Genomic DNA, 12,735 nt, shown 5'->3' with positions numbered 1-12,735 from the left:
AGGTTTAAGGGTTTTGTAATTTCAAATAAAAGTAGGGATAATGTAGTAATTAGAAATAAATTTTAATCCAACAATAATAATGTATAAAAATACTATTTGTTCATCAATTTCACAATTATTTTCACTAAAATCTTCAAATCCGATAGTTAGAAATAATATAATTAAATTCTTTATTTTTCCAAAATAGCAGTATTAATATTTTAAAATATTAATTATTTAGTCCAAATCATATAAAATTCTTATTATTTTATAACTACCAACTTTATAATTTAAATATAGAAAATAATTTAATCATTGTAAAATTGGATAATAATCTTATTTTATTTCAAATTCAATTAATTGAAACTTGCTTTAATTATCTTTAATCACTACTAGAAAACTAGTTATTACAGACAGATTTACAGACAGATTTAGTCCTTATTACAGACGAATTTTTGGTTATCGACGAAATTACCGACGGATTTTGTCCCTCTGTAAAAGTCCCGTCGGAAATTATTTACCGACGGATTTTTTTTCCGTCAGAAAATTACAGACGAATTTTTACCAGTTACCGACGGATTTTCCCTCTGTAAATTCTCCATCCATTTTCCAAAGCCGACGAACTTTCCGACAGATTTTCTGTCTGTAATTACAGACGGATTTTCCGACGGATTTTCCGTCTGTAATTACAGATGGATTTTCTGACAGATTTTTCGTCTGTAATTTGAACTTTGGAAAATCATCTCACACTCTGATTACAGACAGAAAATTCGTCTGTAAATCCGTCTGTAAGGTAAATTTTTTTTTCTAATTACAAAATAAACTTATTTTCATACAAAATAAATATAAATTTAATACAAATTTTTATCTAATTTGTATTCAAATATTTATAATATTTCAAAAAATAAACAAATTCATCGTATTATCAAACTAAAAGAAAAGTACTATAAACAAGCAAGTCAATATATATAATTCAAAACACAAACAAAATGTATTGATCATCAACTATAATTCCTAGTATATCATCAACATGTTGCTTCTTGTAAAACATTCTGGGTGGCATTAAAATGGCAAAGAATGATTGGATGAGAAAAGTTAAACCCCTAGACCAAGTATCTACAGCAACGAATCAGCAGATATCTATATTCTTTCTTTTTCTGCCACTCACACATGCCCAGTCATCCATTTTCGACACTTCTATGCCTTCTAAGAATAGTGAATATTTTTGTAATAAGTTCTGGACCTGCATAAGGAACATAGAAGATGAATTTAGGAGGAGAATGTGATTCGAAGCAGTTCCACCAACAAGAATCTGCATTTGGCAGCAAAGAGATAGTTGCATTCTGAATAAAGAAAATTGATAATGAGAATTAATTGAACATTTAAACTACTTGTTCACTTAAGATTCCAGAGAGACCAATAATTGCTCCAGGCTTTACAGAAAAGATAATTTGATCAGCAAGATTTAACAGAGGATTTAAAAGTATGTTTGCGATGACCACATCATATTTATCCTTGTGAGTGACTGTGTCTATCTCGAAAGCATTTTCTCCCTCGACAACTCTAGATGGCCAGTCATCCCTGCAGGATGAAGAAATTTGGCTTGCAATCAAGTGCAGTTGCAGCTTGTCTGGTCTGATGTTATTCAGAGTATCATTTTCAGATGCTGATGCAATTGCTTGTGAATCTATATCGACTCCAATGGCAAAGGCAGCACCAAACTGCAAAAGGTCTATTATTGGTGAATATGAAACTGCAGAAGGTCTAGAATTGCTTTCCTTCACTCTCATTTGATTAATTTCTCAACTGATTCTATTACATCAATAATATGCTCTTTTACTAACTTAATAATTAAACCCTAAACCCTATATAAGGCCCAATAAGTACAGAACATGTCATATCAAAATGTCTCTGAAAATTCATATCTGACATATGTTCTGTTAATTAACCAAAAAAAGACAGTTAAAATATGTGAATATGATAGAGATGGTTATAATATTTATCTTTCCACACAGAGATGTTCAGGGAAACAAAGTAAGAATGAAAATGAACTCTACTATACACCAAAGGCATTCTCGCACTGACAGTTTTTCATAATATGAATAAGTGATCATTCCCCGAATAAGAATGCTAAGTAAAGAATGCAGTAAATTTAATAGCTATTAAACAGAAACCAAACAATTAGCAGTTAGTATTTAACAGCTAGAACACAGGACTAACTCGATTTCATAAAGAGCATCATTGCCTCATTGACTCGATTTCTAGTTCATAAAAGATGAACCTGTCTGATTTTCACTCATGCCCTTCCAAAATTGATTTGAACAGAGACACTAGAAGATACACCCAAAAATTTCAGCTACTCTGCCTTCGAGTGAAAGGCATACCAAGACATTTTTCTCATGAAAAACTTTGCCAAATATCATAGAACAGAGACTAGATGGCTGAAGAAATGTGAATATAGCATAATAATGCAGAACTTCAATAGCAAGGAAGTTGCGTAGATATTAGATCAATCTTCTAAAGCAACACAAGAACAACTTCATGATATTGATCTAGAAAAGAAGCAAACTAACCTGAGCTCCTTTCATCCAGTCATCCTCGTCAATAATTTTAACTTCATATCTTGGTATCTTTTTCAAACTAATAGAATCAGCAGCATGTGAAATGCTCATATTTATATCCTCACCTTCAAGAAAAATAGAACTAACACAAATCTGCAGAGTTTTAGAAGTGTTTGAGTGCCTTGATCAGATTAGAACTGTAGAGTACCTCTCGTTGGTTTTCACCCTCTGATATTGTCGGATTCCTGAAGAACCAAGAGAGAAAAAAAAAGAAGCAAAGATCATATTCACATTCATACCAAACCCACCGAAAAGATAAGAATGGAAAAGAGATAAAAGAAATAGTAGTGCCATCACTAGATAAAAGAAACAGTAATGCCCACTTTGCTTAGGCATGGACCTTGCATAATCAAATTTCAAGGGAAGTTGAGTAACTTAATTGAATAGAGAAGCTTCTATTCTAAATTAAAATTGAATCACATTAGCCTCCTGCTTCTATTGGTGGTAAAATTTATCAAAACCTTCAGAAATTTTAAGTGAAAGATAGCGAGGCTTTAATCTTAGCAAGTAACCTCAAACTAGCATGTAACCTCAAACAAGAAAAGCTTATACCTTCTTTCTCGTCAATTTTTGTTCAGTCAACTATCAAACAAGAACACATTCAAATAATTAGAATAAAGCAAAAAAATTTGGAGAGAAGAATGTTAGAGAGAAGAAAACTTAAAATTATCCTTAAAATTAAGTAGCTTCATGAGTACTACATTTATCATACAAGCAACAACTAATTAACTATTTGTGTTCACGGTTGAAGACTAGATTCATTCGCTTAATTATTTTAGAAAATATATATTATAATCTCAATTTATTAAAAAGGTTATGTTAGAACTTACAACAAACAGAGAAGGAGTGAAATCAAGTGAACAAGTATGATTAATTAATAACTTAACAAGCCCTGCAATCAAGTGAACACTAAACCTATACTAGCTAGGAATATAGTAATATAGTATCATGAATAAATGAATTACTGGCCGGATGAAATTGTAGATATTGATTTCAAATTCAAATATTGCTTTCTTACTATTGTTGATGAGAGATAATAAAAATAAATGGATAAACATACATTGCATGCTTGAACCTTGAAAAATATTTAAATTTGATCAATGGGTTAACACAGCAGAAACGTAATAATTTCTTACTTCCATTTTAGAAACCTATCATAGTCATGAAATTATATTAAGTCTCTTACTTTGAACCAGTTAATAATCTTTTATATAGTCAAAATTGAATTTAAAAGCAAGAAAGAGAGTAAGTACCTTACTTGTTCATATAATAACATGGTGCAATAAACTTGGATCTGACTCTTGGGTTCCCTTCATTAGCTCTGGCAAGGTCCCATGGACCGCTAGAATCCATCTTGAATGGCAGAGGCTTGGCTCTGTCTCTCCTGCCTGTAACCTGTAACGCCCCTTTTCCTCAAACATTCTCCTTGTCTTGCAATCCAATTTCAAACTTCAAATAAGTAAATAAAGAAACAAATAAATAAGAAACATGGAACCCAAATCTATAAAGAGCAACTGGCGTATTAAGAGCAAAACACTAATGTACCTATTAAGAGCAAAACACCATCTTAAGGTGGTTGCTGTTGAACTCTGACTATCTGTAAGGAAGCAACTGGCATAGAAGCCAACCACCATCCCACAGCTTCTCTGGATATGTAATAAAACAACAGAAGAGGCTAACTAATACATCAATTACCTGAAAAATACACCATACATAAACATAGGAATTATCTATGAGAAGAGCAAAAGGTACAACACAGTATACCAAGAATTATCAGACAAAAACAAATATTGATTTTACTTTGTGCATTAATTAAAAAAATATCACTTTTTGAAAGAAAGTAATGTCGCCTACACACTTGAATTCAGATATTAAACTAAGTAGTATTACCTGTTATTTATCTGCATATAATTTAGTGTTTTTGGCAAATTAAAGTTTTTAAGAGTGAGAATGACGCGACAAACCCTCATAGTGGTGTCTTTGTGGGTCAATGATTCAATTTAGTTTGTTTGAAAATTGGAAAAGTGACAAACAAGAAATAAGAAAAAGCTAATAAAAAAATTTCTAACCCTTTAATTTTTAAAAGAAAATTGGAGATAGTAGTTAACAAAAAATTAGATGCTGCAACATTTATATATATAGTGTATGAAGTATCTCACAAAGACCGGAACCTAATAATAAGCTAAGGAAATAGCTTCAAACGAATTAGTAAATGTACACTGACGTGGCGGAAATTGGCGAGTCAAGAATTGTTATAAAATATGCGTTGCAAGTATAGTTCTTAACCAACCAGAAATCCGCTTATCAATTTAGAAGGGTTGTCACAAAAATTAAAATTAAAATACTGGTAGTATGAATCCCAGGTCGTCTCCCAACGAGTTGCAGAAAGGTGTGCTATTTTATTAATCAGATGTTTTCAAAAAGAAGTTGAGTTGAATAAACAGGAAATTAAATTGGAAAAATTAAGTAATTTAAATAAAAGCCTTGACTGGGAGTAGATTAGTTAGAAGCCCTATTCTTGTTGCAGTACTCTCAAGATTAATTGATAATTGAAGGTTGTTCTGTTTAGTTATCCCTTACTAGGTAAGGGAAAGTCAAACAAGTTGGAATGTTGTTTCTATTCACAAGTCCCAATCCGCTTACATGGAAGGACTGGCGTTAGTGACTAGAGAGCAATCCAACAATAGACCCAATTACAATTTCTCCTTTGAGCATTCCAACTCAAGAGTTCCTTTCAATCAACTCCCCATCAAGTTAGGGAACTACTCGCTCATTTTGAACGTGGAATTCATAACATAGAAAAGAGAATTAAAGAAAGACATGATAAATAAAACTCAAAGGAATCAATTAAAAATAAAAGTAACTCTTGTATTAATAAATTCTAAAATAATCCAATAGTAAAATTGAGTAAATTAAAGGACATGGAAGAGTAAAGCCAAGTAAAGAAAACGAACTAGAATGACGAAGTCTTGATGAGGTAATAACTCTTCTCAATATCCCAATGCAAAGAACAATAGAAATTAAAATCCTAAGAACTATGAATGTGTAGAGAGAAAACCTAGAGGAGGAGTAAAACTAGATCTAAAAACTAAAACTGTGTAGAATGAATGTTGTTCTTGGTTTCTGCATGTCCTCTAGCTCTAGTCTACTTTTTCAGGCCAAAAATTGGGTCAAAACGGGGCCCGAAATCCCCTAAACTCTTGAGACTCTGATGAGAAATTTCTATTACCAAATTCTGTTTTAGGATGACTGATTTTTGAATCTTTTAGAAGAGATTTTTAATTTGGCCTAGTTGCTGAATTGTTTGGAAGTTTTAGAAGGATGTTGCGGAAATATGGCTTGTTTGAAAGAGGAAATTTCTTTTGAGAAAGTTGGCTTATAAGCTAGAAGTGATTTGAGAAATGTGGTTTTTTAAAGTTAAGGCTAGAAAGAATTGATTTCGATTTCAAAGTAAAGTGATTTGAGAAAAAGTGATTTATAGCTTGAATGATGATTATATGTTTGATGATGTTGGATGGTGGTAGTGCTGTTATGTTATGAGCCGGATGGCTGTATATGATAATGAATTATGGCTGATTGTAGAACATGTTATGAGCTGGATGGCTGTATATGGCTGATTGTGGAATATGTTATGAGCCGGATGGCTGAGGATGAATATGAATGAGAATTGACTTGATAAAGTGACTGTTGCACTTCCAACTATCTGAGATACGAGTTTTCCTGGGTGAAAGCAGTGGCTAGCCACCACGTGCTCTAGGTTGAGACTCAATACTCTGCTGATCCTATGTCGTAAGTGTGGCCGGACACTGTGAAAGTTCTGGATGAGCTCGCCCCGTGGATAAACACCAGTGTGGGTGTTGTATATGTATTGATAATTATGATTGTGGATAACTCGAGTTGGGGATGCGCGAGAAAGGGACAGTCCAATGGTTAGCTACCAGGACTTGTCGAGTTGGCTTTGTAATCGACAGATGAGACTCATCAGCCACTAGGACAGGCATTCATCATATGCATCTATGTGACATTATTTGGGTGTGCATATTGTACTTGGTTTGCCTATATGATTAACTATGTTTAACTATTAATTGTTCTACTTGATGTAACTGCTTGTTTGTGCTTGAGCTTTCCTACTTGTGTTTGCGACTGAATCTCTGTTGGATTGTGAGGGATTGGTTGTGGATTAAATTGTTTGGGCCTAGGGCCGTGACTGATTATGAGATGGGCCGAAGGTCATGTTTGGTTTGTGTTTTTGGCTTAGAAAAGTATGAAAAACTGAATTGGTTCAGCATAGACTTAATGAACCTATGTTTGGAACAGCTTGGTCATTCATACTTTATAGGAGAGACTTTTCGAAAGGCTTTTCTGAGTTTTGAAGAATTAATAGTTTTCTCTTCCAGAAAGGATTTCAGAATTTTAATATTAAATCTTTGGTTTTGAAAAGATGCATAAGACAGTTATTAATCACTGTAACGATTTTATTTTCATGTATCCTATTATAGTAATTCTCGAGGTTTTTCGGTTTGGTGTCTCGAACTCTGTGAATGTCATATGGCTTGTTCTTTCTTGATGTGCCTTGAGGTTCTTGTTTGTGATATCTTCCTTGGGAAGTAATTTGATTATCTCCCAATCCTATCCTTTTGTTTACATGCATTCTCGTCTGATCTAAACTGCATATGTCTATTTACAATTTTTTGGAGTATCTCCTTTTACTTGTCTAAACTTTTCTCCTTGGCTCCTATACTCTTTGATGTAACTTTGAAAACTGTTTAATGTATCAAAAAGGTCCTTGAAAATCTTAAAGGAATCATTATCAACTGAATTGTCCTTCTTTGTAAGTTTTGTAACTCATCGGATCAGTTAAAAACTTGTTCCTTATTTCATGCCTTGAGAATCCTACTTGTTTTCCTTCGAATTGAGTTCCTTTCTTGAAGGCAACCCTTTTAGCGTATTCTGGATGTCCTTATGAGGGTGCTATTTCTATAATATACACAGAGTTTTGTTTCAAACCTTTTGAAAGAAGTTTTGAACTCTATTAAGAAAAATTTCAAATCAGTTCTTCTCTTATTTGATTACATTCATGGCCATTCTTTAAGTTTTGATAAAGTTGTTTTAAAATTTAGCATGTCCTCCTTTATATGAAACCCTGAGGACCATATTGAACTAAAAACCTATCTATTTGCCACACATCACGTGTTTTCTTTATTGACCCATAAGGGACTTTTACTTCGAATGTTCTTTTTAAATAAAGTTTGGTTTTGTCGCAACTTTTATGCCCGTCTTGTTTGAAAATGGATTTTGATAAATTTCCTTTGGTATCATGAGTTTTGAAAAATAAAGGGTTGTGAATTTTGTAAACGCTTGATTTTTAAAAATCTCTAACGAGACATAGCTTGACCTTCGGACCTCCAAATTTTGTAAAATTTGTTTTAAATAAAAATTGGGTCTGTGAGGTTTACATCGTTTGAAGAACAGATGAAAAATAATTTTTTAAAACAAAAAAATTATGCGCGTTTGAAGTTCGGTATGAAAATCTAAGATTTTGTAATTTTTGAAAATTTTCAAATTTTTCTAAGGCATGCGTATGCGGAGCAGAGCACGCGACACGAGCGTTGGCTACTGCCAAGTGATCTCGCGTACGCGGGAGAGGTGCTGCGTACGCGGCTATTGCTTTTTATCGCTGTCCATATGCAGGACCGGGGCATGTACGCATGACCCCTGTTCTGCTAAAAACTTGTTTCCTTTACAATAACCATTCCCAGCTTACTAATCTTTTCTAATCACAATTTAATTTTTATAACTAAAGACTAGGTTTTGAGTATTGAGGTTGGTTATGATTTCCACTTTTGAAACTCTCCTATTCCGTTTTTAAACTAGGAAATTGTTTTGATGAATATAACTCGATTTTCTTTTGACTATATGCAAATTTTATGCATGCGTTGGGTTAGTGATGCACCTCAATATTTTCTTCTTACTTTTCAAACTTTACATAATTTCCTTCAACTTGAGTTTGTATTAAGGTGAGGTCACATCTATGCTTTCGTCGTTCTTTTACAAATATGTTGTTGCATGCTTTCTCTTTTGAAATGTAACATGATTTTCTTAAGTTCCGATTCTTATGGGCAATGCATTCGAAAGAGTTTCATTCATATTCGAATCTTGTGAGTTTGTCCTTGGCCTTGGATTTTCTTTTCTATAAACCTCATACTCCTCGAATCAGCTTGAATTCGTTTCAGGCCGTTGTCACTTGTCCTTTATCTCTAATCTTGTATCTTTCTGAATAAATTCAAAGGTTGCCTTAGAGTCACGTATGACCCTTAGGCGTAGCAAGCGAAACGTTAGTTTCTTTAGAATGCTGTTCGTGAGCGTAGAAAGGTGGAGTTTTTAATGCCTAGTATCACAGGAAGCTGTGGAGTTTTAGTTTTCACGTGAGAGAGTTTTGCACATGTTGGACTTGAGACCAGTAGTGGGCGTACGAAGGGAGTGGAGGGGTCGAGAACTCTCGGATGAGTTGTTTGATATAGTAAGGTTGGTAATGGTGGAAATGCGTCTGGATGGAGTTGGAAGTTGAAGTTTTCAAGTAGGTACGAGATCGGTGAGCGAACATTTTACCCGTTGTCTAAATAACAGCCTGCTTGGTAGCTTTTTGCCACATTAGCTATAGCTTTGCTTTGTGAATGCATGTCTTGTATCTTCTGCCTTACACCATGCTCTACCTTTGTATTTAAATCTTACAGTTATTCAGTATTTGAACATTTACATATATGTGTATGCTCAGATTTGTTACTTTTTCAAAAAGGTATTTAATAGAGCGCTAAGACTATGGATTACCTTAAGTATTACTTTAATTTTCAAAGACGAAAATTTTTATAAGGTGGGTGGAATGTAAGACCCAGAACTATTGAAAAGTTAATATGAACTAATTTCAAATTATATATCTATTTATTTATAGTTTTAAGTTTATAAATTATTTTATAGAAGATAACTAAAGGTAGTTTTGATTAATTGGATTTGAAATAAATTAAGATTTTTATCCAAACTCTATAATTTTGGATTATTTTCATATTTACTATTTAAAGTCTTAGAAATTCAATAATAATGATGTTTGGAAATTTAAATTAGAATTTTATCTAATCTTTTAATTATTGAATTAATCCCTATATTTAAATTATAAAATTAGTAGTTCTAGAATAATAAGATTTTTATATAATATTTTTATAATTAAATACTTTAAGTTTTGTTAATAAAGAAAATTACTCTTATTATCTGATAATTTCAATTAGAGTATTTGATTCCAAGCCAAATAGTATTTTGATATAATTAAAGTAAATTTAGAGATTCAATTAGTTTCAAATTAAACCCCCAAATCTCCAATTCCATACCCAAACACTAATTTTGATTAAATCAAATTTTCCCTTTTTGTCCCAAATAAACCCTAGCTGCTACGCTCAACCCCTTCAGCAACCAAAACCCCTTTCCCCCCAAACCCATACAGCAGCTTCATGGAAGAAGAGAGAACCGAGAGAAAAGAGGAGCAGGAGAGGGGGGATGCGCCGGTGCCACTAGGTCTCGCCACCACCACCGATGCCAATAAAGTGAGGAGACGCCGAGCTGCTGCACGCGGGGAACCGTGCTCTGTCGATGCCACTATGCCACCGCCACCATGCCACGCCTCACCGTCGAAGATCGTCATTGCCGCTGCCGATCGTGAAGAGAGAGACAGCAGCACCGAGAAGGAGGGTTCGAGGGAGCAGCTGCCGCACGCGAGCTAGAGGAGCTCGTCCTCGCCGTTCTACCGTCGGCGTTGAACCTCGACCGTCGCCATCAGAGGAGCTGCTTCCAGCCATCGTCGTCGCTTTCGTTCGGGCCACTGTCACCGGAGAAGCCCGAGGAGAGAGAGAGATGACGTGACGGGAGAAAGGGGTAAGCCACCTGCGATGCCGCTGGAGCTCCTGTTGCTGTCAGAAGCTGCCACCACCGCCGTGTCCAGCTGCAGTCGCCAGAAAATGCCTCTGACGCCGTCGAGATCCACTACCGGTAAGGGTTTTGAGTTTGGATTTCGTTTATTTTGAGATTTCGGGAGTTTTATTGTCACTGCATGTTGGTTTCAGTCATCGTCACCGGAGTCGGGTCACCGCTACCACTTGAGCTGGCTGCCAAGGCCGCTTCCAAACTAGTTCAGAAGCCGTCGCTGTTTGGTTTCGCTAGTTCAATAAGTATTTCTGTTTCAAAAGCCCTGCGTTAGTGTTCTGTTCCATGTAATAAAGTATTTACGATGTCAATTGTTTTAAGAGTTAAAATCCGAGTTTGCTTGTGGTGTTTGAAGCTATTTCTGCTTTTGAGAAAGCAAGCAAAGCTGAGGTTTTGGTTGCCGTCGATTCGAGTTGAGGCGAAAGGAACTCTGTGGGGCATTTGGGTTATGGTTTTGCGTATCGAGGTAGGGGCTTTTCTAAAATCTCAATTTTATAATTTGGAATTGTTATAAATGGATATCGATGTGAGAAATATACATTTTAGTGATTGTACAAGTCTTATGTATTGTCTGGCTATTCTGGATGAATATGATCATATGTTTGATTGGATTATTGTTTGGTTTTGATAAATGGATTTGTTGCATAACTGTTTCTTTAAAGTTTTGGAAATGAGTTTAATCGGTTGATAATAGTTTTATCTTGAAACGGTTTCCTTATTGAGATTTGAAAATGAGGTGAATATTGGATTTAGCTTGCTTTTGAACTGATTTTGGGTTTTGGACCATTGAAAAAGATTGTGGAATGGTTTAGTTGGGACCCGAAAAGGGTGGCAAAGTCCAAGTTTTAGGGGAGGTGCTGCCAAAATTTCTATAAAAATCTTAGACTTTATTTGAAAAGTTATTTAGAAAGGTTTGGATTTGAGAAATTGTATTATTTGTGTGTGGAATGACTGGGTTGTTAGTGAAGACAACTCTTATGCCAGGTGAGAGGCCTTCAGTGGGGATCTTTTTGTCCCTCCAGCCTTTAGGTACCTTCTTCTTAGCACCTTTATTCTTAGTGCTTGATAGTGGCTGCCCAACACCAAACTTAGAATTAGTGTCTGGGGGCTCTGTATAGCTTTGCACTGAGAGAAAGGGTTGGAACACTAGGTGTTGCACAACTGTCTCTATTTTGTCAGTGGGAGAGTTGGGGTTAGGCATATTGAACAAGATGTGGTCTTCCCATAACTGTAGAATCAGCTCTCCTTTTGCTACATCAATGATGGCATTGGCAGTGGCTTGGAAGGGTCTTCCAAGGATGACGGATTCATCCTCTTCCTCCTCAGTATCCAAGATTATAAAGTCCGCAGGGATATAAAGGTTCTCAACCTTTACTAGGACATCCTTTACTAGACCATATGCCTTTTTCATTGACTTGTTTGTCATATCTAGTGAGATTCTTGTAGCTTGCACCTCAAAGATTCACAGTCTCTCCATTATAGAGATTGGGATAAGGTTTATGCTTTACCTTTGGTCACACAGAGCCTTATCAAAGGTAATGGTGCCTATGGTGCAAGGAATTAGGAAGCGTCTAGGATCCGGCATCTTCTAAGGTAGTTCCTGTTGAGCTAAGGGTTTGAGTTCCTTGGTGAGCACTTGAGGTTCTTCCTCCAATAGCTCTATTCTAAATAACTTGGCATTTAGCTTTATGAGGACTCCTAGATACCGAGCAACTTTCTCTTCCCTAATTTCCTCTTCCTCATCAGAGGAGGAGTGTTCCTCATAATCCCTGATTTGCAACAAGGCATTCAATGGAAGTTCTATAGTCTCCTCATGAGCCTTAGTTGCCTTAAGTTCTTCAGTGGGGAAGTTTTTAATGGGCGTTGAACACTCAGCTGCCCTATTATTGGCGTTCAACGCCAGCTTTTGTGCCACTTTGGGCGTTGAACGCCCAGTAAAGACTCCCTTACTGGCGTTCAACGTAGGAATGGTTCCTCTTTGGGCATTGAACGCCTAGTTAGGACTTCCTTACTGGCATTCAACACCAAGAATGGCTCCTCTTTGTGCGTTGAACTCCCAGTGATGGCTCATCTTTGGGCCTTGAACGCCCAGTAAGGGCTTCCTTAATGGCGTTCAATGCCAGAGTATCCCCTTCAGATTCGGCCTCAGCTTCTATAGTGATGGCCT

General features: G+C 35.5%; 1 protein-coding gene and 1 long non-coding RNA gene across 4 annotated transcripts; both read right to left on the bottom strand.

The window, feature by feature from the left end:
• Positions 1-921: 921 nt before the first annotated feature.
• LOC112750322 (uncharacterized) lies at positions 922-2,944 on the bottom strand. Of its 3 annotated transcripts, none has more exons than XM_029293156.1 (4): positions 2,924-2,944; positions 2,749-2,785; positions 2,553-2,693; positions 922-1,700 (listed from the first exon to the last, which is right to left on the bottom strand). In XM_029293156.1, the coding sequence occupies exons 3-4, from the start codon at positions 2,649-2,651 to the stop codon at positions 1,362-1,364; spliced, it is 438 nt and encodes a 145-aa protein (XP_029148989.1). In that variant the 5' UTR covers positions 2,652-2,693; positions 2,749-2,785; positions 2,924-2,944; the 3' UTR covers positions 922-1,361. The 3 variants fall into 3 exon arrangements, with proteins under 3 accessions (XP_029148989.1, XP_025654785.1, XP_025654782.1); XM_025799000.2 differs by having other exon boundaries at positions 2,553-2,682; positions 2,924-2,938; XM_025798997.3 differs by lacking the exon at positions 2,924-2,944 and having other exon boundaries at positions 2,553-2,682; positions 2,749-2,908.
• An 86-nt stretch (positions 2,945-3,030) lies between these two features.
• LOC114925417 (uncharacterized) lies at positions 3,031-4,549 on the bottom strand. Its single transcript, XR_011872996.1, has 3 exons — positions 4,146-4,549; positions 3,854-4,049; positions 3,031-3,182 (listed from the first exon to the last, which is right to left on the bottom strand). It is a non-coding gene; the product is annotated as an uncharacterized lncRNA (long non-coding RNA).
• Between the last annotated feature and the right edge of the window lie 8,186 nt (positions 4,550-12,735).

Source organism: Arachis hypogaea, chromosome 15, assembly GCF_003086295.3.
Source record: "Arachis hypogaea cultivar Tifrunner chromosome 15, arahy.Tifrunner.gnm2.J5K5, whole genome shotgun sequence".
Taxonomy (NCBI): Eukaryota; Viridiplantae; Streptophyta; class Magnoliopsida; order Fabales; family Fabaceae; genus Arachis; species Arachis hypogaea.
The sequence above is the reverse complement of the archived record's forward strand: the minus strand, read 5'-3'. Positions and strand labels throughout refer to the sequence as shown.

Coding starts and splice junctions, on each gene's coding strand:
- LOC112750322 (XM_025798997.3), bottom strand. CDS start 2,894: ATGGCACTACTATTTCTTTTATCTCTTTTCCATTCTTATCTTTTCGGT. Junction 2,683..2,748: donor AGGGTGAAAACCAACGAGAG/GTACTCTACAGT, acceptor GATTTGTGTTAG/TTCTATTTTTCTTGAAGGTG. Junction 1,701..2,552: donor ACTGGATGAAAGGAGCTCAG/GTTAGTTTGCTT, acceptor GACCTTTTGCAG/TTTGGTGCTGCCTTTGCCAT.